The 24973-nt window shown below is 57.4% G+C and overlaps 2 protein-coding genes across 2 annotated transcripts; both read right to left on the bottom strand.

Moving 5' to 3' along the window:
* Positions 1-3957: 3957 nt before the first annotated feature.
* LOC132331730 (uncharacterized) lies at positions 3958-10318 on the bottom strand. Its single transcript, XM_059855456.1, has 2 exons — positions 8586-10318; positions 3958-7098 (listed from the first exon to the last, which is right to left on the bottom strand). Exons 1-2 carry the CDS (start codon positions 8633-8635, stop codon positions 4506-4508), a joined length of 2643 nt encoding a protein of 880 aa, XP_059711439.1. The 5' UTR covers positions 8636-10318; the 3' UTR covers positions 3958-4505.
* A 62-nt stretch (positions 10319-10380) lies between these two features.
* On the bottom strand, positions 10381-19270 carry LRRC15 (leucine rich repeat containing 15). Its single transcript, XM_059855989.1, has 5 exons — positions 19080-19270; positions 15769-17510; positions 14377-14422; positions 13083-13225; positions 10381-12215 (listed from the first exon to the last, which is right to left on the bottom strand). Exons 2-5 carry the CDS (start codon positions 17503-17505, stop codon positions 10590-10592), a joined length of 3552 nt encoding a protein of 1183 aa, XP_059711972.1. The 5' UTR covers positions 17506-17510; positions 19080-19270; the 3' UTR covers positions 10381-10589.
* Between the last annotated feature and the right edge of the window lie 5703 nt (positions 19271-24973).

Genomic DNA, 24973 nt, shown 5'->3' with positions numbered 1-24973 from the left:
CCCCCACACTCAGGGGCTCTAAAGAAATACAAACAGGCAGCAGATTAACAGCACTTGTTTGCACCTTAAACAAACAGGAACTTCCGCCCCTCCAGGCTCTCTCACTGCCCAAGGGAGGATGCACCAGCTTGTTTTTCTTGCCCTTGCTCTCATGCCCTGCCCAAACTCTGGATAAAAGCCTGGACACCCCAAGGCAGGAGGCAGACAGGATGAGAATGCCGGGGGGTGTCAGCCCCCCACCTGCCAGAGCCTCATCCCTAATCTGTGTGTCCTCTTGCTGCTCCATCTGCCCCTGGGGAAGCCAGGCCCCTGCTGCAGTAGGGCTGTGAGATGCCAAGGGCAAAGCAAATGCAGGAATGTCCCAGTTCAGCTCTTGCCCCATGTGTCTCACAGCGCTCCTTGCAAGAGGCAGCCTGACATGGCTGGATAGGTACTGTGACTGGGTGTGGAGAGGGAAGCTGAATGGGAAGGATGGAGAGGGGGACAAACCATCCAGAGGACACACAGAGGAGTGGTGCTGGTGTTCAAAACCATCACCAGCATCAAGGAGGCACAGCATCACACTAAGCAATGACTGCCAGCCCACAGGCCATCTCTGCTGGCTGCAATAGGGGATGGATGAGTGCTGCACATGCCTGTGCAGCCGGACCTGAGACTGATCCCAGCAGCTGTCCCCTCTGCCAGGGAGCTGCCTGAGTTCGTGTCCTCAACCTGCAGGACCTATGTTGCCCATTCCACCTCTCCAGTGGCATTGCCAGCATCTCCCTGCTCCTACAGGAACAGGTGTCAAACCAGGTCCTTCTTGCTGTGCCCACAGCACACAGAGAAGTCAGCCTCCAGCTCCCCATGCCTCTCAAACCACACCAGCAGCTTTTGAGACACTGCTCCAGCACAGCTTGGCACATGTCTGGCACCAGCACAAAAGGCAGGCATGCAGGGAAGAGGCTGTGGCAGCGTGGCCACGAGCTGGGACAGGTTCTCGTGACAAGCCAGCAGTGAGACTTGCCCACCAGAGGCCCAGGCTTGCTCCTTGTGCGGGTTATTGTGCAAATCCCCTCATGCAGGTGTTCATTGCCTCCCTTCCCATGAGCCACAATAAAGAGTTTTGCTTGTGAGTCCCCTTTCTGCCCATGGGGTGCCCCAGGGACAGGAAAGGGAACTGAGGCAGGTGGCAGGGACAGGCCACCACACCTGCAGCATGGGTGGCTTCCAGCAGGGGTGACAAGCAGAGGGCTACAGGCAGTGCTGCAGCATGAGTGACAGTGCTGTAGGAACCACGTCTCACCTGAAAAGGGCAGGAAGAGAGCCAGCAGCAGCTGCAGGACTCCCAGGCCATGCTGGAGACCCCTGGTCCCAGCACTGCTCAAGGACACACATGCATGGTGTCCTGTCTCTGCTTCTAACAGTTGGTCACCTGAGGCTGTGAGGGACTGAGGCAGTCACAGCAACTGGGAAGAGGTGTAGAGTGTCAGGAGCAGCATGGAGAAGCCACACAGGGATGCTCAACTTTTTTATTTCCAAAGCGAGAACCAGGGGCATCCTGCGCAAGGAGCACCAAGGAGAGGAAGAGGAAAGTGAGGAGATGTCTCATTCAGTGCATGGGCAATCCTGGGCAGTCCTCAGCACATGGTGCTGTGAATGCTAAAATCTTACCTGAGTTCAGGGAAACCAGAGAAATTCTGAGATTGAAAACTATCAGCCACTACCCAGTTCAGTGACACGCTGCAAAGGGTTGCCTGGGCTGCCCACAGCAGAGTAGAGAGAATGTGCAGGGGACCCTGCAATCCACAGAGTGGAGAGCTGTGCTAGAGACCTTCCACAGAGTGGAGAGGGTGTGCTGAGGACCTTCCACAGAGTGGACAGGGTGTGCTGGGGACCCTGCACTCCACAGCCCTGCCCCAGCCACGCACCTTCATTGCAGCGAGCTGTAGCCCTGGAGCAGCAAACACTGATCTCCCTGGTGCAGCTCCCCCTGCTCTGCTCCATCTCCATGGGCTCTCTGGCTGCTCTTCTCAGCAAGCAGCAAACCCCAGGGTGCTGCCCCACAGGCTGCTCAGGCACATCACCCCAGGACACCCTGCATCCCTCTGAGCTCCTTCCCTCCTGGAGTACACTGTTGGCCCCAAGAGGGGCAAATGAGAACAGCTGCTAATTCCTCCAGCCCAGCCGTAACCCTCCAAGGACTGGCCCTAAAGTGGTGGAGGGAGCCAAGTGTTGCCTGAGAGCCAGCTGCACCAGCCTGGCCTCGGGAACACGCACACTGTATTTTCATTGCAAATTACAAATCGATCATAGCAGCAAATTCCCGTGCTGAGAACACCCTTGGCTGTTATTATTTTACAGCACTCTGAAGCACTTAGAGGTGTTCAGGGCACTTAGAAAGATATGGCCCTTTCGGGGTATTATGGGGCAAATTAGTTTTAAAAGCAGCTGTAGGAATGTTGGCCATTTGGCTTCCAGAGCCGGATGGGCACAGGTGGAGGCTGCAGGGCTTTGTGCTGCTTTTGGATACAGCACCACCCTGCAAAGAGGGAACCAGCACGCTCCAGAGCCAACACCTCGTGCCTGACCCCAGCTTTATTAATAACCAGTAATTAATATGAGAGCGGACGTGCCTTGTGTCTCTGAAGACCTTTTAAGATGTGATTATGTTGTGCTAATCTCACCCCGAAGTACTTCCCTGTTTAGACTGCGCTGGGCCATTAAATATCTGAAAAGCCAGCAGAGACCCCCCCCCTCATCACCTCGGGAAGTGCTCGGGGTCCGCTCCCCAGCAGCCAGGCCCCGCTTTCAAACCCACTAAATCAAGTATTAAGCCGAGTCCATCTGGATTGCCAGAAAAAACACTCCCTCCCCCTCATCTGTATCTCATTACCTGCTGTGCCAGCCCTGGCCCCGGGGCCGCTCGCTCCATCCCGCCCAGATGTGCTGCCCCGCTCGCCTCGCGTATTTCACAGCCGTCAGCAGCACTTCAAGGAGTAGCTGAAGGGCCTGTAACACTGCACAGGTTCTTAGCAAGGATGTATATTCAGGTCCCTAATGCATAGCTGCAGGCATGCACTCCAGCACAAAGCCCCTTCCCCCTCTCTGGCCTTCTCTTGCAGGGGAACTGGGGTACTCAGGGCTCACTGGCCAGGAGGTTTCTGAGTTGCTTTCCCACTTTTCCTTGTGAAACACATGTCCAGACTATTACTTTTCAGGGACCATTTCCCTGGGACACCTCCAAGCCAGGTAGCCCCTATGCCACACAACTGGGGAAGGCCACCCAAAGGCAGGACAAAATGGAGCAGGTACCAGCAGGAATGGCAAGGAGTTGGAGACAGACACCTGCAACCGTGCAGAAACTGTGGTCAAGTTTGGGAGCAGCTTACCTTGCACAGGGCAAAATCAACACTGAACCTAGAGCAAAAAAAATGCTACCTAGAGACCCAAATCAAGGGAAAAACCCCTGTGTTCATCAGCTCAAATTCTTCTGGAATAAAGCTTCCCAGGAAAGGTTTCAACACTTTTGGTGAAGGCAGAAACCACAGAGGAACAGGCACTTTTGTTTAAGTTTGGCACTTCTCTAGGCCTGGCAGAAGCCCATGACTGTGGAGGTGAAGGCTCTCATCAACCCTTCCTGCCAAGTTTCCCAAGAGAGCTGTTCCCATCCTGCAGCCAGGGCTCAGCACCGGGTGAGGTTATGGTAAAGAAGCACACGGCCAGCCATACTGAAATATCAGTCTTCCAGAGGGGCTGGGCAGGCAGCACCACAAAGGGGTTTTGGAGGACACGAGATTTAAGAGTGGGAAGAAAAGCTTATCCATTGTCTCACAGTGCCACTGCCTGTGGAGGGTCAGCCCTGCTCCTACCCCAGCCCTGACTGGGGGCCCCACACTCCAGCAAGCAACAGGAATATCCCACAGCAGGTCAGGGCAAGAAAAGCCCCAGGATGAAAATAGTCTTCTCACCAGCCCATCAGACATGCAGAGGAAGCTTTAATATCAGGGAGGAGGAAAGGGAGAGGGGAAGAGGTCCGTGTGACGGTGGTACAGACACTGACACGTCCTGTAACGTGGCACAGGGAACAAGACACGGTGCGGGGCAGGAAGCCTTGTGATATCTTCCTCCAAGGACTGCGAGCACCTTCCAGGGATGGGAGGAGATCTGGGTGGGGGCTCCTGACCCTCCACGGCTCCTGACCGCGGGGTCCCGGCCGGCGGGTGCGGAGGCTCCGGCGTTCCGGTGGCCGCGCTCAGGCGGTGGCAGCCACTGCCTGTGTCGGGATGCCATCTAGTGTCGCTTGGCAGAAGGGCCGTCAGGGAGGGACACCGCGCATGGGCTTGCAAGCTCCCGGCATGGCCAGGAGTCATCGCGAAACAGCCTGGCTGCTGGGACCCCCTGCACTGGGATCGGCCTGGGTGCCGGGACCCCCATCCCAGGGACAGCGCACGCTGCGGCCAGCACGGCTGCAAGCCCCAAAGGAGGACAGCTGGCACTACCCAGGTCATACAGGGCAGCAAAGCTCAAGGAGGTGCCAGGGCTGGCTCAGGGGTCCCCGGAGCAGCCAGAGCCTGAAGGTTCAGCAGCCTCACCGGTGGCACGGGGTGGTGGCGGGTGTCCTGGTGAAGAAGGAAGGCGACCACCCCCCCCAGCAGTGTGCAGGCAGCCTGCACTGCCAGCACGGTCAGCCCCAAGGCCAGATACACCTGGCACTGCCATGGGCTGGTCCACAGGGACAAGCCCCAGGCACGATGACTGCTGGGGATCAGGGGAAGGGAGGCTGGAGAGGGGCTGGTGCTGTCTGATAGTGTGGGGATGGGAGGTGTTGGGAGCAGGACAGTGCCTGCCAGGGCAGGAGTCTCTAGGGGAGCAGTGGGGGTGGGCTGGGCACCCGCTGTGGACAAGTCACAGGCGGTGGAACAGCCCCATTCCCTGCCTGGTGCAGGAGCATGGTGTGATGGTGAACGCGAGGCCAGCGGGGCTGTGCCCAGAGCAGCAGTCCTGGGGAATGGCCAGAGGGCCACGGAGGAAGGTGAGACAAGGGGGCTTATGGGTGCTCCCTGTGGGATGGTGGCTGGCCTCTCCCTGGGCACTGAGAGAGCAGGAGGCTCCTGTCTGGTGGTGCCTGCCAGTGAGCTTGTTGGCACCTGTGTGGTGGCAGAAGCTGGAGTGGGTGACACAGGTTCTGGGTGGGTGGCCCCTGGAGTCTGTAGCCTTACGATTGCTGAAGTTAAAACAGCTGGTGATGGGGTGGTGATGGAAGCCTTGGGCATCTCAGCTGATGATGGTGGTGTGGCAGTGGAGGCCTTTGGCAGCACAGCTGGTGATGAGGTGGTGATGGAGGTGTCTGGCAGCACAGCTGATGATGAGGTGGTGATGAAGGCTTTTGGTAGCACAGTTGGTAATGGGGTGGTGATGGAGGACTTTGGCACACTGGTTGTTGATGGTGTGGTGGTGGAGTTCTTGGGCTTATTGGGTGTTGTTGGGCTGGTGCTGAAGGCCTTCTGCAGCACAGCTGGTGGTGGGATGGTGACAAAGACCTCTGATGGCTTGGCTGGGGACAGAGTGGTGAAGGCAGCCTCCATTGGCACGGTTGGCAACACAGCAGAAGTGACCACAGGTGAAAGAGTGGTTGGCAGTGTCCTGATGGGAAAGGATGCCAATGACAGCATGGTTGGTGCTGCTGTGGACACAGCTCCACGTGATAGAAATGTTGATATCCTTTGTGATGGTATGGAGTTAAATGGCAGAGTACCTGGGCAAATCAGGTGTTCGTCCCTCAGCAGTGTTATTTCTTGCCCTGCTAGGTGGGGTGGGCTCTTGCAGAAGACTTGGGTGGACAATTTGACCTTCTCCCTGTTGCCCAGGATCCAGCGGTGCAGGTAGCAGAGGTTGCAGTCACATCTCCACGGGTTACCACTCAGATACACCGAGCTGAGCTTCTTCAGAGGGTCTAGGAGCCCTTGGGGAACACTCTCCAGCTGGTTCTTTCGAAGGTTGAGGGTTTTCAGATTTGGGAGAGAAGCAAAGACCTCTTCATCCAGAGCAGAGAGCTGATTTGTGTCCAGCTGGAGGTCCAAGAGCTTGCTGAGCCCAGTGAAGACCCCTCTTGGCAGGGCTGATAGCTGGTTGTGGGACAGGATGAGTTTGCCAAGGGATGTGAGGTTGACAAAGATGCCCTCTGGAAGTGTGGCCAAACTGTTCCTGCCCAGATCCAGCTCCTGCAAGTGTGGCATGGTGTCAAAAAGGCAGCAGGGGAGCTCCATAATACGGTTTGAGCCCAGAGTCAGCAACTTCAGTTTGTTTAAACCAAAAAAGCCCTGAGGTGGGAGAACCCTGATGAGGTTGTTGTCCAAGAGGAGTTTCTCCAGGTGAGGCAGGCTCCTCAGAAGCATGGGTGGCAGTGCCCTGAGCCTGTTCCTCTGGAGGCTGAGCTCCTGCAGCTCCAGCTGACTGTCTAGCAGTCCCTCTGGGAGGTCCTGCAACTCATTCTCATACAGCCGGAGGACTTGCAGCTGGGTGAGTTTGCTAAAGGCATTCACAGGAAGAGCTGTGATCCTATTTCTAGACAGGTCCAAAAAAGTTAGATTGACAAGAGAATCAAAAATGCCTTCTGGAAGAGAAGAGATTGCATTGACGTGCAGGGAGAGCTCTCCCAAACTTTCCAGCCCATCAAACAGGCCTTTGGGGATGGATCTGAGCTGGCTCTCTCTCAGCTCCAGCCTCTGTAAACTTGGGAGGTTTTGGAAAGTGCCCACAGACAGTTTTTCTAATGAGGCACCAGAGATGTCCAAGTCCCTCAACTTGTCCAAATTATCAAAGGCTCCAGGTTCAACAGTCTTGATCTTGTTGCCAATGAACAAAATCTTGATCAGGTTGGGCATGTACCTGAAGGCACCTTTACTTATAGAAGTGATGCTGGTTTGCACAAAGATCATCTCAGAAACAAAGGGTTTTGCAATCTTTGGGATCTCTTTGACATCATTTTTTGTCCCTCTGTAGACCTCCTGGTAGTCTTTGGGCATTTCATATTGATCTTCACCCAGGATTTGATCTTGGCATTTATGGGGATTGAAGGACAGGAGGAAAAGGAAAAGGAAATGCTGGTACATTGTCCTGGGAAAAAAAGTTTCAAAAATCAGTTATGAAGAATAATAAATCTCTGTCCACAGCTCATGAACTGTGTTATCACACTGTTGTTCAGCTCTCAGGACTCTTCTATTCACATACCATGGGTCATTTCATGAGAAAGAGAGACTGGACAAGCAAACATGCACTGCCTTTACACGAGTTCACTGCTGCTGGTACCAAGGGATGGAGAGGGAAGGCAAGCCAGCTCATGGCTTGCACTGGGAGATGCTCCAGGAGGGACAAGGGCTGGACAGTCTGTTCTCTGGCCCTTCTCACATGTTTGAACTGCAGGCTCAGTCTGCCTGGGTGAAGAAGGCAAAGTGCTGCTGCCATTAGTGCTGCCCCAATTAGTCAGCAGGGCAACAGCCCATTCATGCAGCAACAGAAGCAGTCTGCCCTGCACTTGCTAATGAGGGATCAGCAGGGCTCCCAGGAGCCAGCCAAGACCAGAGAACCTTGTGTTCTTAGAATTTCCATACTGTGCTGGGTAGACTTGCTATTTCATTGCTGCTTCTCCCAGTTCAGGGGGCTGATTTAAAACATGGTTTCCAAGCACCTCTTTTTCAGGATTCTTGCTAATTGTACCATATTTTGGCCTTGGTCATGCAGCTCTGGCAGACAGAAATAGTTAACCTGAGAACAGCAACCAAGCTTTACAGCAAGGCTCATTAAAATCTTGGAATGTCCACAGATGAACTATTTAACACCTAACATTTGGGGCTCTGACCTTGCAGGTAGGAAGTGAAATCGCTGATGCACACCTACTAGCAGAGCCCACTTCTTCCATGGAAACGTTTGGAAACACTCACCTAACACATCAACTGGGTTTAACTGCCATGAGCACCTCACTGGGACCATATTTCCAACTTTTAATTCACAGCCCTGGGTGGGAGCAGGGAAGAGAGGTATGAGTTTCTTCTTGGGTGACAATCAAAGCTGACCATGCAAAAAGAGTTTATTCTGGGAGGGTAAATCTGCTATGAAAAGTTATTTTTTTAAAGAATGTTGAGACAACAGCAAATACAGGAGACTGAAAGCCACTGGGTTTGAAGAGAAATGGATGGGAGGTGACATTGGTTGTGCAGGCCGCCCCCCAGGGCTCCCCGGGCAGAAGGCACTGCTGAACCCTGCCCATCCTCTCCCCAGGGACCCAGGTGGAAGAGCTGGGGCTGGGCTGGAGAAGTGCCTGCTTCACTTCTGCTGCAGGGGCAGTGCAGTGGGTGAAATGTGGAAACATCTGAGGGTGTAGGGACGAAAATAGACAGTTTTGAACCACAAAACCCTTTTAAAACATTTACTGTGGTCTCATGTTTGTCCCACACTCCAGCCAGACAGAGTCATGGAGAGATGGTCCTTTCTCATGGCACTGAAGCCTCCCCTGCTCCTTGCTGCAAGGAAACACCGACAGCCCTCCACACCGCCCCTCCCAGCACATTTTAAAGAGCACAAAAGAAGCATTTTGCATCACTTACTTGGCTGAGCACTTGAAAACGAGTTCAGCCACCGGGGCGAGCCATACCATGGAGGAGTGAGGACACCGGATGGGAGTCTCATCACCTGGCCAGCTCTTTATCCACGTCCCAGGCACGAGGCTCAGTTTCACGTGAGGTCAGGACACAAGTCTGTGTGCGGAGATAAGGGACGGCCGGGGAGCCGGCAGGGGAGCTGTGCCCGAAGTGCAGGAGGCCACAGCAGAAACCCCTTGGAGGGGACGCAGTCACGTACTCCCAGGCGTTATCTGCTGTCACCACTTGACTCGTCACATCCAGGGAAAGCTGAAGATCTCCAGGCCAGCCTGTTTACAGCCATGGTCTCTGTGGACCCCTATCTCCAGCAGGGTAACTCACCAGTTTCACAAACACTCCCCCCATTGACACAGCAGACAGCTGTTTCATTCCTCAGCATTTGCCTTATGTAGCTAAAAGTGCAGTTTCGAAGCCATTTTATTAATGCTTATAAACAGGGAAACATTTGTGGTTCAACAGTTGTGTGCTGCACCCCAGTGCAAGCCGAAGACCCTCCCATGGTGACACCCAGAGCTCCTGGCTAGCGCAGGGCATCCTGTGGGATGCTCATTTTGAGGCAAACTGCCAGGATATCCATTGCTTCCCAATGGGTAATTGCAATGGCTGCATTTAAGTTTCTTCCATTTTCAGCTGCTTCTATAAAAGCTCAGCTTCTGCTTGCTGGGTTTCATTGCACTTTTCTTGCCAAATTTATAAACAAACTTCTGCATATTTTCAACAGCCTTACCCCTTTCCAACGTCAGCGTCGTATCCATCCATGTCCCCACCCCGGGGCTCCCCACCGCCGGCTCTGCCCGCGGAGACCGGTCCCGATGGCCACGAGATGGTGCCGCAGCACCGCCGCACCGCCAGGCACGGACAGACAGACACGGGGACACTCACGGACACTCAGGGACACTCGGAGACACTCAGGGGCACGGGAAGACACACACGGACAGGCCCGCCCTGACGCGCACAGACACAGGGACACTCTCACACGGACACACACAGACACTTGTGCCCTTCCTACACCCACGCTCGCCCTCCCAGGGGAGTGCACGCCTTACCTGTCACTCCCCGGGTGGGCAGCACTGCTGGGACTTTGTGCCAAGTCTCCACAGGTCAGAGTCAGAATCCCAGGACGGGAGAAGTTGGAAGGGACCACTGGAAGTCATCTAGTCCAGCCTCCTGTTGAAGTAGGGCTCCCTGGGTACCCATGGCTCTGTTCAGATGGCTTTTTAGTATATTCAGAGAAGGAGACTCTACAACCTCACTGGGTAACCTGTTCCACTCACCCTCACAGCAAAGTTCTTCCTCCCATTTATGTGAAACTTGCCACTTTCCATTTTCAGGCTGCAGGGCTGCAGACCAAGCCCTGACAGGGTAGGGGTGGGACCTGCCTGTGCTCACCTGGGCTGGAGCTCACCCTGCAGCCAGGCAGCTCATGGCCCTTGCTGGGTAACCAGCAGCACTCACCCACACCTCCCTTGGACAACACAAATCCGTGTCCTCAGGTTTTGCCAGGCTGCAGCTGAGCCTCTCTTCCCTCTGCAGTGCCAAGGGTAGGTGGCTGCAACAGGCAGACACGAGCACACCATGAGAATGCCAGAGTGGCACCTACTCACCACCAGGCACCTGCACTCTGCCCCACCATGCACAACTCCTGACAAGATCCCAAGGTACCACAGGGATCTTCAATGTCTCTCCCAGACACACAGACAGTGGTGGGGGGAACAGAATGATTCCTCTCTCTGCCATGGGAACTAGTAGCACAGAAATAATAGGCAAATTTTAATTATATTTGAAATACACAGGAAACACATAGCTGAGAGGATAAATAGCCCCAGACCAGCTGTTGTGGAGAGCTCGGGGACAGCTGGGGAAAAGCGGTAGCAGAGCGAGACGGAGAGCTGTTTGTTTCCCAGGCTGATTCAGAGGTTGCCGGAGCAGAAGCAAACGCCTGCCCAAGCTCTAGGGCACCTCGGGCAGACCTGGTTGAGTGACCTCGTTCCCTCTCTGTGCTGTGACAAGGACGCTGACCTGCAGCGTGCCGCAGCGGGAGCGCAGCACCCAGGCCCACCGGTAGGCTGGCCCCAAGCCCGGCTCCTGCCCGGGAGGAGGGAGGCGCAGGCTCAGCTGCTGGCACCGTGTGACATTGCAGGCCACGCTTACCGTGCCCTCGGGGTTGGTGTAGGTGCACTGCCCCGGAACATCTGTGTCCCAGCCCTCCTCCGGGGGGACATCATCTGCTCCCGGGCACGGCAGCTGCCCGCGAGAGACCTTCAGCAGGGACTGGCCCTGGAGAGCAGCTGGATTGGCACAGAAGGCTTGGCCGTGGATGAGGGGCTCAGCAAAGCTCTGGAGCCAGTGCAGGAGGTAGGAGAGGTGACAGTCACAGAACCAGGGGTTGTCAGCCAGACCCACACGCACCAGTTCATCGTTGGCATCGAAGAGCCCCGGGGGCAGGTGGGCCAGGCGGTTGTGGTCCAGCACCAGGGCGGCGAGGAGGGGCAGCCCAGCCAGCAGCCCCGCCGGCAGTCTGGAGAGGTTGTTGTGGCTCAGCCGGAGCTCTCTCAGCCCTTCCAGACCCTGGAAAGCCCCAGTGGACAGGTGATCTATGGCATTGTGTGAGAGCTCCAGTGTTTCCAGCACTGACAGGTTAGCAAAGAGCTCCTGGGGCAGTGTCTCCAGCTGGTTGCGAGCCAGCGAGAGGTGGAGGAGGCCAGGGGTGCCAGTGAACAGGATGGCAGGCACGGTGGCCAAGTTGTTGCCCTCCAGGCTGAGGACAGTGAGGTTGAGGAGACCCGTGAAGATGTCAGGGGCCAGGCTGCCCAGGGCATTGTGCTGCAAATGCAGCCGCCGCAGCGCCCCCAGCCTGGAGAAGATGCCCGAGGGCAGCTCCTCCAGCCGGTTGCCATCCAGGTGGAGCTCAGTTAGCTGGCCAAGTGCCCTGAAAGCACCAGGAGGCACCCGTGCCAGCAGGTTGTCACTGAGCTTGAGGACACGAAGGGCGACAAGTGGGGCCAGCAGCCCATCCGGCAGCTCAGGCAGAGCATTCTGTGACAGGTCCAGGGCCCGGAGCCGCCGGAGTGGGTGGAAGATGCCAGGGGGCAGTGCCTCGATCTTGTTCCCTGACAAGCTCAGGTCCTGCAGGCGGCAAGAGGCAGTGAAGAGCCCCGGCTGCAGGGTGCGGATGGCGTTGGCACTGAGGGAGAGCTTGCTGAGGCTGGTCAGCCCTGCCAGCATCCCAGGGCTGACAGCTGACAAGGAGTTGCCTGACACCTCCAGCTCAGTGAGGCTGGACAGTCCCTGAAAGGCACCAGCCTGCAGCTCCTGGATGTTGTTATTGATGAAGACCAGCTTGGTGAGCATAGTGCTGGAGCCCAAGTCCCCGCTGCGGATGCTGCTCAGGGCTGTCTCCACAAAGAAGAGGTGGGTGGCACTTCCTGGCAGGCCCTCCGGGATCTCTCGTACCCTTTCGTTTGAGCAGAAGACTTTGGAGGTGTCATAGCACTGGCAGGCTGGGGGGCAGGATGGGGATTGTGCCCCCACCAGCAGGGACCCCAGCCCCAGCAGCACGTAGATCAGCAGCCTGCACTGGAGAAGGAACCAAGCCTTACCCTGTGCACCCACAGGCAGGCACTGCTGAGGAAAGGGCTTCTGCAGCCAGAAATGCAGCAGGATCAACCTCTGAGACACCACCAGCATAGGCAGCTGCCCTGGCCATGGGGATCCCTCCAGCCCCTGCTGCCAGCACCTCCCCAGTACTCCCCGTGCAGGAATGGGGAGCACTTCCCGCCCAGCTGTCTGCCCAGGGTTTTTATTCTGTGCCCCAGCCCACCCTGTGACAGCCTCACCAAAGGTGGTGAGCAGCCACATCCTGCAGAGCAGCTGCTGAGGTGGGACCTGTGTGGGTCCGTGGAGGTCTTCAGGGAAACCTGTACCATCATCAGATGTCTCCACAGGCACAAAGCCAGGTTTTAGGGCAGGAGAATCTGTGAAACACAGGGCTGTGCTGCACTCACTGGGTGATGGGGACAGCCCTGCAGGGCTGCTCTGAGCTCAGTGGCAATAGCTGTGTGGTCCACCATGTGTATTTCTAGTTTTCTGTCAGGTACTTCTTTTCCCAGAGGGAATCAGAGCAGCATCAACCTGCTGGAGGGATATTCAGCCTGACCAAATGCCTATTCCCAGCCCACAGAAGCTCTTTTGGAGGCAGTGGCTCCTAGACTTCTGCCAGTCCCTCCCTAGTTGGGATACATGCCAGTGCTGCCTCGTGATGGGGGATACTTCCCACCCCAGAGCAAGGCCCACCTACAGACACCCCACATCAGTGGAGCTCCCCTGGACTTACACTGGGCTTGGCATTTCCTTTCCTCCCTCTTGCTTGTGCTCACAGAGCCAACAGTGGCTCCCACCCATCCCAGGCCCCCAGACTACCCAAGCAGTGTGGGCATCACTTACCAAGTGTAGCATCACGGGGACGGTCACCAAACCTGTGGCAGATGTGCAGGGATGCTGCTTGCTGGGATGGGACAGTGTTTTCTGGGGCGGATGGGAAGCCAGGCAAGCCAGGGACAAGCTGTTCCTGCTGGGGCGGAGCTGCCCTCAATGTTATCTGCAACAACAACCCGTGTCCTTGGAGCACTCTGAAAAATAACCCGGCCTCCGGGGCACTGGAGGTGAGGCCAGAGGCAGCTGCCTGTGAGCATCCTGGCAAGGAAGTGGGGTTCTGGCCCTGGACATCCACTGGGGCAGGAATGGTGGCAGGGTGCTGCTGTCATAGGTGGCTCCAGTCCCACACCAAGGTCAGCATACTTGCTTCCAGAAGCCCCCTAAGAGAGCCTCAGAACTTTATTAAATCTCACTGGGAAATGGTGCTCAAAATATCTCTGCCATGAGAGAAGTGACCAGGTGCAGCTTATCAAGGCAGATGAAGGCTGTACATGAGGTTAGAGGTCTTTTCCAACCTTATGATTCATTGGTGAGGGGACCACTGTGGGACCATCATGGTGGTCACCAGGGGTTTTGCATCCCAGCCAGCAGTGGGATGGCAGAGGATCCATGGATCAGCTGAACTCCCTAGGAGTTTCAGCCTGCCTGGAGGAGCAGCCCACACTACCATAAAAGCTGCATTGCAAGGGCCGGTGTTGACACAGGCTGGACTGGCAGCAGCCATGGGAGACACCCCCAGGGGCAGGAGGAGGGATACTTCACTGCACTCAGTCAGTCTCATGGAGCAGATGGTGACACATGGAAAAACACAGCTGACACAATTCTGTGGCAGCCAGCTCTGAAGGGAGCCAAGCAAGCTACCCACCACCCCAGCAGAGGACTGTGCAGGAGACAGTCAGTGTCTCCATCAAGAAGCTTGCTGAGGTCTCAGCTTACTCTCCAAAAGCCCACCCACTGCTGTTGTGTGCTTAGCCCTCCTTGGTCCATCATCCCAAGCTGGAGCCCAGGGACCAGCAAGGGTTCTGCAAACACAGCCCACAACCCTCTCCCAGCCTCACCAACTCGTACAGGCTTTTCCTCAACACTGTAAAAATCTCTGAGGAGTGGAAATCAAGTGCAGCCCCTGTCCCTGCTGGGCCATTCCCCTGCTGCCCACCATAAAGGAGCGAATAAACACCTCTTGGCACTTGTGGACAGTGGCACTTTAATGAGAAGGTCACACATCAGCACCCAACAGCCCCGTGACACAGTCATGAGTCTCCTGTTACCATGCAGGACTCGGCCCAGAGGGGTGACCCCTCACATGCACCAGCGTGGAACTGCTTGTACCAGCACTGGCTGCTGAGGTGCTGTGAGCAGCCAGCACTGCAGGGGGAACACCAAATAAGCACCTTGTCCCACAGCAGCAGTCCTCAGGCAGCCTGGTGCCACTGCAGCACACATGGAGGTGAGCTCAATCGCTCAAAATCAAGGTTGTGCTACAGCTGGAGAAGGCAGCTGGATACAGGGGCTTGGCATGGCACCCATTTGCAAACTGCAGAGCAGCCAGCACTCTGTGCTGCTAGCATCCCCCCTGGCCAAGGGCTGCCATCAAGCAGGGGCACTGGGCACACACAGGAGGGCACTCAGGAGAGTAAGAAGATGAAAGCAGAACAGGACCAGGTTGCTCACTAGCTGGTGAAGGGTGTTAAGGAAATGAGGACCAGGAATGGGGTGGAGTAGAAGCAGCCCCAACACGCTCCAGCAGTCCAGGAACACGAGCACAGGAGCTTCTCCCAGCCGCTGCAGACACTTCATACCCATTGTCCCACTCGTCTACCCTCACAGTGCAACCCCCTGGCACCCTGTGGGGCTGAGGCAGGGTGCTGTAGGCAGGGGCACAGCCACAGCAGGGTCAGCACCAGCATGCAGTGAGGGCTGGGGGGCTGCTCCTGCCCATCCCCAATGCCAGCACACTGTCCCATGGCTCTCCTGGCTGGAGGAGCACAAGGGAAGACGGCAGATGCCAGGAGCAGGAGAGGGCTGTGCTCTGGCCTGCCCTGCCTGCAGGCAGGGAGGGCAACTGGGACGCAGCTGAGACACTCAGGGTGTGCCAGCCTGGAGCCCTGCGGGGAGCCCTGCCCAGGCACCGGTGAGTGACAGAGCAGCAGAAGACATGCAGCTCCCCTGGGGCAAAGGGGCTCCTGGCCCAGCATGATGGCTCACACTGCCTGCCCAGGCAAGGGCAAGGGGGCAGGCATGGAGGGGGCAGAAGGTGGGGAAGAGGGGCTGGGCAGGGCTGAGGGCAGCAGGCAGCATGAGGGCAGCAGCGCAGCAGGGAATGAGGCAGGGCGAAGGATGGGGAAGTCCTGTTATCTGGGGTAAAGCACCATCATGGCCAGGCTGTGGCTCCTGGCTCGAGGGGTCCCTCTCTGCATCCCACACCTCAGCTGCTGGACCCGGGCAGGGAATGAGCACAGAGCCTGTACTGGAGGCAGGAAGGGCTGGGGACGGTGGGCAGCCATGGGAGGTCACTCAGTGGGGAGGACCTGCTGCAGAGCAGGGCCAGGGCAAAGCAGAGCAGGACAGTGGTACACACAGCGCACACGGTGATGTTGTCCCATCCCAGTCAGCAAGGGCAGCTGGTGCAGAGCCACTGTCATGTCCTTTGACCCCACAGGCACCTCTGCCCTCAGGGTCTGCCAGATACTCAGGCTTCATTTGGAGCTTTCATCCTCATGAGCACGACGTGGCTCTTCTTCCTACAGCCATAGACCACCAGTGCCACCAGAGCAGCTAGTAGGGCCACACACACCAGCACAATGACTGCTACCACCACCCCACCCTGCAGGCGTGTCAGCCCCCACTGCCCCCTCTCTTCCTCCTTCTTCTCCTCCTCATCCTCCTGTGGAGAGGCTGGCAGCCCTGTGGCGGGCTCCATTGAGGCATCTTCTGCTGCTGAGGCATCATCTGATGCTGCCTCAGAGGTGTCAGCAGGGAGCAGGGTGCTGGGATGAGAAGCAGCAGTGGGGGGCTGGGGGTCGATGAACTGGTCCTGTGGCAGCCCGGCGATGGGGATGCCCTGCAGGGCGGGAGGCTGGGCACACAGTGGGGGCATCTCACCCACCTTGAGAGGGTTCTCCTCCAGCCAGCCCTGCAGGGGCAGGATGCCCTTGTCACAGCGCCAGGAGTTGTTGTGCAGCCTCACCTCTCGCAGGGCAGTCAGTGGGGAGAAGATGCCGGCAGGCAGGTACTCCAGGGCATTGGAGTGCAGCTGCAGGTGCCGCAGCCCAGGGGTGGCCCTGAAGAGGCCCCGTGGCAGTGCCTGCAGCTGGTTGTGGTGCAGAGAGATGTTCTGCAGCTTGGGCATCCCCTCCAGTGCCCGGGCATCCAGGCGGCGCAGGGCATTGGAGTGCAGCGACAGCTCCAGCAGCTCCCCCAAGCCCTGGAAAGCCCCCGGTGGCACCGACCGCAGCCGGTTCTTGCTGAGAACCAGGAGCTGCAGCTGGGTCAGGTTGCTGAAGACGGCAGTAGGGAGGGTGGAAAGCTCATTCTCGTAAAGCCAGAGCTCTTGCAGGTTGGGCGTGGGCCCAAAGGCACTGGGGGAGATGTCCCGCAGGCGGTTGACGTGCAGGGTGATCTTGGCGAGAGCGTGCAGGGGCAAGAAGACGCCGCTCGGCAGAGTGGTGAGGAAGTTGTTGGACAGGTAGAGCTTCTGCAGGTTGGTGTTGTGCACAAAGAGCTCCGGGGACAGAGTCTCCAGCTGGTTCTGGTGCAGCCCCAGCTCCTGCAGCTCCGGCAGCCCATCAAAGGTGCCCACCGGGATGTGCCGGAGCCGGTTCTCGTAGAGCCGCAGCACCTGCAGCCGCGCCAGCCGCTCGAAGGCTCGAGGCGGCAGGCGGTCAATGTTGTTCCTGGCCAGGTTGAGCTTGGTGAGGCTGGTCAGCTGGTCAAACACCCCCTCCTGCAGCTCCTTCAGGTTGTTCCCGTGCAGCTGCAGCTCCTTGAGGTTGCTCAGATGGGCGAAGTGGGAAGGCTCGACCTGGAGGATCTGGTTGCTGGAGAGGAGCAGAGACTCCAGCTTGTCCAGAGGCTCAAAGACCTGCACAGGGAGCTCCTGCAGCTTGTTGCTGGCCAGGCTGAGGTAGCGCAGGTCGGGCAGGTTCTGGAAGGCCCCGGGGCTGATGCGTGACAGGAGGTTCTTCTCAACGCGCAGCCCGATCAGCAGGGAGGCGTTGCCGAAGGCGGCGTCGCCCAGCTCGGCGATGCGCGTGTTGATGATCTGCAGGGTCATGGCATTGGCAGGGATGGGGCTGGGGACCGTGCTGATGTCGGCACCAAAGCACTCCACCTGGGCACTGCGGACACACTGGCACTGCTCTGGGCACTGGCTGCTGGCCAGCTGGATGCCCACCAGCAGCAGCAGCCACTGCTGCCAGCCTCCCTGCTCCATTGGGCCTGCAGAAAAAACAAAGAAGGGGGGTTGAACCCTGGGGGTTCCCAGCTCCCAGAGCCACTGCAAGGGATGGGTGCTGCTTTACCCCTGGAAAAGGCACCAAGGCTGTGGCCATCCTGCTCCCAGAATGGCAACGAGGCAGAAAAGGGCAGACAAGGAAGGCTTGGGGCAGGCAAGGCTTGAGTCAGCCCTGGCAGAAGCTCAGAGCAAGACAGAGCTGGAGGCCACAGTGCCTGGCTGCCATACCACAGCTATTAGTGGCATCCCTGGCGTCCCAGCTCTCTGGGCTCTTCTGGCAGCCAGGAGTGTGGTTTCCTGTTTTACAGTGTGGCAAGCTGCTGCCAGCAGCACTGGCCTCCCAGCACCACCAAAGAGCCCAGACCTTCACCAGAGCTGGCTCGTGGCACCTGCAGTGGGTCCCAGCATTGCCCCAGTGCCCCCAGCACCCTCTGAGCTCCTGTTGCAAATCCAAGAGCAGTGCCTAGGGATGCTTAAGCCCCAGTCCTGCAGGAGTGTGGGTGAACAGGACCCTTGCCAGCTCCCCAGCACAGGCTGGGTACAGGCTGGCCCTGTTCCCCCATCCCTAGCAGGAGGTCTCAGCCTGGCCTGTTTCTGCCATGAGTGGAGTGTCTGATGTGGGCACGTGCACGCAGGCTGGTCCCAGGGGTGGTGCCCAGCAAAGCTCTCCATTACCCCTGAGCACAGATACCATGGACACCCTCTCCTCTCTCCTCTGACCTGTGAGCTTCCTCCCTCCCTAGATTAAAGCAGCAGCCTTATGCCAGGCTGGCATGGAGCAGCCCCCCATTAACACTTCATGTGGCACAAGGGAGGGAGAAAACCTGCAGCTCCTGCTCTGAGCACTGCTCAGCCAGACAGGCGACTCAGGCAGCACAGGGGTCTGGCCACAGGTGCCCCAGCTGGCACCCAAGGTATTGGGGCACAGCCCCTGCCCTCCTCCCTGCCCTCCCCTCAGGGAACACTCTTGCTCTCAGGCAAGGAGGGAGGAGCCCTCCACAAGCCAGCATGGTTTATGTTTCCCATATGGAAACAATCTGCATCCAAGAACAGCTATGTTTATAGCAAGACATTTATAAACTTCCCCAAAAGCTCAGCACATCAAAAGCCCTGCTGATGTCACTCCCTGGTAAGGCAGCACTGAGAGCACACACACTGCAGTAACCTTCAGGAAAGGCAGCTGGAAACAATTGATATCTCTTTTTCTTCTGGGGATAAAAAACTTACAGACCAAGAGGCAGAACATTCTCTGCTGCTCAGCCCCTCAGCATCCCACTGCTCCTAACATCAGCCCCTCCAAAATATTTCTTTGCCCCCTTTCATTTTCTCTGTTGATCATTGTCTGGGATACATTGCCTATGTAACTTTTTCAGCTCCCACAGCATCTAAGTGGTCTCACTTTTTCGGAGTACCCTTGCAAGATAAACATCTCCATCAAATGAAAAAGTGCTAAATGTGCAGATCCCACCACTCCACCACCATCCCTCAGAGCTGCCCTGGCAGTCCCTGGAATCTGTGTCCACTCAGAAGGGCAGCAGGAGAAGGAGACTTACCCGAGTGTCCTGCAGCCACGAGCACCGAGCGAGCACAGCTCCGTGCTGGCAGGAGAGCAGAGTGTGGTTCATTCTTCCCCTCCCAGTATATAACCCGTCCAAATCAATGAATCAGCACAGGGGCAGTGGCGGGGTTAGGGAAAGCGCTGGAGCAGAGCTGCTTCCAACTCCTATTTCCTCAGCAGAGCAAGCATTTCAAGGATCAGCTTTGGGTTTTCCCCTCCTGAACCCCAGTGCTCTTGTAAGAAGACAAGCAGAGGGCCCTGTGAACATGCTGCTCAGGTCAGCCAGTGCCCAGGCAGTGGCTTGGCCCTCAGAGTCCCCCTGGTCCCCAGTGGGACACAGCCACTGACCCATGGGGGCAGACAAGCAAAGCCGGACCCCTGGGCACAAAACCCTGTCCTTCCCTGGCATGAGTCCATATCAGGGCTGGTCCATGGCACTTCCTTGGCACAGGCACAGCTCTTGTTTCCCCATCTATGGCTCCTGTAAGTGTCAGGACCTCGGGCTGTGCCCCAGCCTAGGGCCACCAGTGCAGGCAGACCCCTGGCACACTGCCCCTGCCCAGGCCACAGCTCTCATTCCCCCCACAGCCACAGATGCCAAGGGGCCACAAACCCATGAGCACCCACTCCAGGCTCTGTCCTGTGGGCACCACAACCAGCACTGCCAGGAAGCAAGAACTGTGCCAGGGTCAGCAGCTGTGTGGGTGCCAGCCATGGACCAGGTTGCTTCAGAGAGCCCTCAGTAAGCCAGAGCATTGCCCCCAAGCCATGAGGAACCCCTTGGTGCTGAGGAACCCGCACTGCAGGCATCCCTGGAACCCCAGAGCAGCACAAGTGGCTGCCCCTGCTCTGCCCCCTCAGCAGTCCTGACACAGAGGTGATGGAGCCTGGTACCCAGGGGTGTTTGGAAAGTATCCATCAGCTTGTTCAGGGGCACCTGCTGCCAGCCCTCCCCTGCTCCTCCAGTACAGAGGGGTGCACTGGGGTGCCCTTGGGTCCCATCACCCAGCCCAGGTCTCCCCACCTGGCCCACCTCCTCCGGGCAGTCCCGGTCCAGCAGCTGCCGGGAATGGATATTCGGGAGGAAGGAGGTGAGGAGAGTCAGTGCATGTGGCCCCTTTGGGCTTCCTGGAGAGACACTGCAGTCCCTTGGTCAGCACGGGGCAGCTGGAACTTCCCTGCCTGCCTCTAATCCCCACCCCACCGATGCTTCTGCCGTTGCAGCAACCTCTGCTGAGGTTCCGGTGGCACCGAGGAGCTGCTCAGGATGGGAACAGCATGGGGCTGCTGCTGGGGAAGGGAGGAAATGTGTCATGCTGTGAGGGCTGGGAGCCTGCAGGGCAGTGGAAGGGACAGCTGCCCTGTTCAGAGAGGGGACCAGACCAGGACAAACAGCAAACTGCAGGGATGGAGAGCAGAGTTCCCAGACAGTCTCAAAGGAAGGAGACAGGGATCGTGGGAACGTGGCAGGGAGTGGGACCTCAGCTGGAGGACACAGCCACCATGATGTCACATTGCATGAGAGGCCATCTGCCATAGGACATGCTGGATGGCCACAGACCCCTCTGGCTGGAAAGTGGGTGAAACAGCCCCTGGCCACGCTTCCTGCCTGCTGTGGGGCAATACCCAGGCATTTGGGCACAAAGAATAGGCATTTTGAAAACATCACCCACCAAGTACTCTAGTTCACACTCTAGTGACACAACAGTTTCCCAGAACCACACTTCCCAAAACAGTCTCCCCACTTCTGTGACAGCACTGCAGCTGGAGGTCAGGCACTGGGCTTGGGAGCTGCCTGCTCCCTGCAGCCCTGACACAAGAGCTGAGCTCTCACAGCCTTATCACAGCCTTATCATGGCTCTGTCTGCCCACTGCCAGTGCTGCTGGGCTTCTGCCTGCTCTGACTCATCCAGAAGCTCACAGCTTTTCAGCCAGGCAGCACAGAAACCAAACCTCAGCACTTCCGATAAACCATTGCCCCAAGCCCAGCTCATCCCAGGAATGTCAGAGTCACCTCCTTCCAAGCAGTGCTGCCCCAGGGCAGACAGGGATGCAGTGATGGGTACCTCAAACACCCTGCCCCAAGTGGGGGGTGGGTATCAGATTATGGTCCCTACCACAATGCAAAATTTCAGAGCAGTCCAGGTAACAGCCCTGACAAAAACCTCCCTGCCTCTACCCAGGCCTCAGGAAACTGCCTCTGGCTTCTGGCCAGAAAAGATTATTGTTTTCAAGACATCGCTAAAAATAAAGCAGGGCTGAGTAACAAATGGCACACACCCGTGAGCAACTTCTGCAGCCACTCCCAGAGGTGAGCACATGGGGGGTTGCCCCAGGCTACTTACAAGGGAGAGGAACAGAGGGTGTGAGAGCTCGGGACAGCAGCATGGACCCACCCCACACATTTGGAGGGGAGAGGCAGCTCCTGAGACAGCAAACGGATGTGATTGAGGGTGAGATGAGCATTTTGCAGGGAGAGGCTGTTCCACATAGCCAGGAACTCACACGGTGCTGGATAGAGTGGGTCCATGCTGCAGGAAAGCCCCACATTCAGCATTGCCTGGGGACCTTTCCCACCTCCAGCTGCACCAGCCCCCTGACCAAGCCCTGGACAGTGTGGAATCACTGCTGTATCCCTGCATCTTCAAGGAGATGATGGAGCCCCAGAACAGCAGTGTCACTTATTGCTGGAGCTGCCTGCCTTGCTACAGGACAGCAGGACAGTCCCGTGTCTGTCTGTCCATGTTGGCACATCTCCAGCACATCCCCACGGCCAGGGTGGCGGATGCAGCAAAGCTGAGTGGCTCTGAATCACCAAGGGACTCGAGACTGCATGGAAAAACTCATGTAATCGCTAAAATTAGCAGCTTGTGGGCTTGGCTGGGAGAGCACATTGTTGATCTGCCAAGCAGCTGAGTATGCTCACCCACGCCATGCAGACGCTGCTCCCCCCTCAGCCCCTGTTCCTGCACACCTCCACTCCTGCCTGAACTGGCACCCTGGGCAGGGTGAGCCCTCCCCATGGCCTGCAGGGCAGTGCTGGGACCCCCCCAGTTACCCCGTGCTGCTGCAAAGTGCCCACCCTGCTGTAATCCCCCCAGCCCGGTGGCCCCCGGTGCACACAGAGACCAGCTGGTCCCAGGCACCAGGCCAAGCATTGCTGAAGTGGAGGAGGAGGGTGGAGGGCTGGGCTGGGGCCACAGAGGGAGTCCTGCCTGTGTTCCAGCACAGGGGAACACCTCTGGGCCTGAGCCCTGCAGCAGGACCCACAGGCTCACACCACAGCTGAGGGGTGAAGGAAGGGACATTAGTCCCTCAGGGACTGGGTGCTGGGGCCACCTCCACCCTTAGAGAAGCACCAGCAGCCCCTGCCTCACCACGGGCCCACTCCAGTCCTTTGAGGAGCCCAAATGAGAGAGCTCCTCCACAGGCCCAGTGATCCAGCCCTAGTGACATTTTCCCAGCCTCCTTGTGGAATGCAGGGCCAGGGTTGCCTCACAGCTCATGCCATCATCTGCCCCAAGGGACGGGGACATGCCCTGCCTTCCCTGGGAAGGGGAAACTCTGGGAGGGAGCAGCAGCAGCTTTGGTGAGCAGGCATGGCCATTAGGCTGACCTCCATCCAAGCACCAGCCCCAGGCCCACCACAACCCTCCTGGAGCTCAAGGAAAACGGCATTTAGCATCTCAGGCTCCAGTGGGGTTAGCCCCAGCAGCAGAACCGTCTCCTCCAGGCTCAGCCCCGGCCCGAGCCATAGCAGCAGCAGCAGCAGGGCTTGGCCCCGGCTCGGCGCAGCGCTAGGCTGGAAGGAATGCGGGGCCGCGGCCAGCTCCGCCCGCAGGGCTAATCCGAAGCGGAAGGAGCTTGTCCGACTGCTGGGACAGGGGGGAAGGACCAGCTGGAGCGGGAGGCGATGGCATGGGGCTGATGCACTGAGAAATGTTCCCTGGATCAGCTCCATCTCTGTAAAGCTACCTCTGGCACCACAAAGTGCCCCGGGGACCTCTCCCCAACACACGAAGGGGAAAGGGGGCCTCATTTCTTCCCAGGAGAAGCCAGCAGAGCAGTGAACAGCAGACTGCAGAGCTGCTGCCAGCCATCGCTGGCTCTCTGCCCTGAGCTTTCTCCATACACAGAGACACAAAGGCACAGCTGGAAGTCTGGCATGCCAGTCCTACAGCAGCAATTGCTGAGCCCAGTAGTGGATGGTGCTGGAACAGAAGCTCCCAGCCTGTAGTGAACTGGGACTCACCCGCCTTGGCCCAAATAAGAGACTATACCAGGGCATATCCACCCACTAATGCCCACAGGTGGATATAAACCCAGATTTTGGCTACAAAAATGGAGGCATAACACCTCCCTAGTTTGCCACTCCCTAGCTGGGACAAAGCACGAGCTTCAGGCCTTCTACTCCCGAGAGTCTGTAAACTCTCACAGCCTTGTCCATTGGGAACGTGCCTTGGGCTGCGTCTCCTCCCAGCTCTTCTGACATCCCTAGGAAATGCTCTGATAACAGGGCTGCCAAATCAGCAGCCCTAGGCAAGCCCTGCCGGTTGGAGGCCTAGAGGAGACACAGCCAATGCTCCATAATGTCAGGCAGAGGCTCCCATGGCTCCTGCCTCGCAGCCAGCAGCTCCATGCACTCCTGAACCACAGAGCACAGCTGGGGGCCTGCTCCAAGCACATCTGCCATCCCCCTACGTCTCTTTGACATCAGGACAGGGAAGATCTGAAGTGCAGGCTCTGATCTTGCTGCTGTGCATTGGAGGACTGAACTGCATTCACAGGCAGCTGCCCAAGCTCACTGCCCTCTGCAAGCAGTGACAAGGGTCCTCCTGCAGTTCCTGGTCTCAGGAGGCAGAGGTGGTGGGATGGAAAGGATCAGGACACCAGGGACACCAGGAAAGGATGTGTGTGCTGGTGGCTTGGAAATGCTTGCTGCAGTGGCTGTGAAACAGGCAGAGCTGCCAGTGTTTGTGGCAGCAGTTCGTTCAATTGTGCCCTCAGCAACTTGTGCTTTGGGGACTCTCTAGATTCAAATCCCAGCAAGCAAAGGAGAAAGACATTTGTGGTGACATCAAGCTGGAAACACAATGAATAGTCCCATGGCTTGGCACAGGGTAGGTCAGAGCTCCCACTGCTCCAGGATTTCCTCAACAGAGTGAACAGGAGCAATTGCTACAGCAGCAAGCATTTGAAGGGACAGAGTGAGCTCTGACTGGGCTGGCACAGCCGGCCTGGTGGTGAGGTACCAAAGCATTCCCAGGCAGCATGTGGTCTTGGAAGCAGGTCCTGGAGGTCTGGATATCGTGCAGGACTGTTAACCATGACTCTGCACCCCCCTCAGGAGCCAAGAGAGCAGAACCAACCCCTTCAGCCACTGTATGCAGATGTGCTTTGCATTCACCTCTTCCCCAATATCAGGGACCCACTGGATCAGGGATAGGTTCCTCCAGTTTCTTACCTCCAGCCTACTGTCTTCCCTTCCAGCCTGGTGGCAAAGGCTGGGCAGTAGATGATGCAAGCATGGGCTGCAGGGACTGAGAAAATCCTTGCACACAAGGGAACAGTGCTTTGAGGGACCAGCCTGCTGCCTTCCTCCTGCCACAGCTGCATCGTGCTGACCTGGACAACTGTCCCTTCTCCAGGAAAACAGAAATGGGGTATGCACAAGGATATCCTTGGATTTCTCAGGCCAGGGAGTTTTTCAGGAAGGGCTGAGCTCCACTGGGCAAGAAACAATGAATCAGAGGCAGCTCAAAACAGTACACCTCAGAGGAAAGTTAGTAAACAGCCCCAGGCACTCACTCATTGCTCCAGCCTTTTGTTGTCTGATGACTTCACTTCCCCCGTCTGGCTCAAGCGTGGGGAAAGCCCGATGACACCATG

The sequence above is a fragment of the Haemorhous mexicanus genome, chromosome 10 (assembly GCF_027477595.1).
Source record: "Haemorhous mexicanus isolate bHaeMex1 chromosome 10, bHaeMex1.pri, whole genome shotgun sequence".
NCBI lineage: Eukaryota > Metazoa > Chordata > Aves > Passeriformes > Fringillidae > Haemorhous > Haemorhous mexicanus.
Note: the sequence above shows the minus strand (reverse complement) of the source record. Positions and strands in the feature narration are given on the sequence as shown.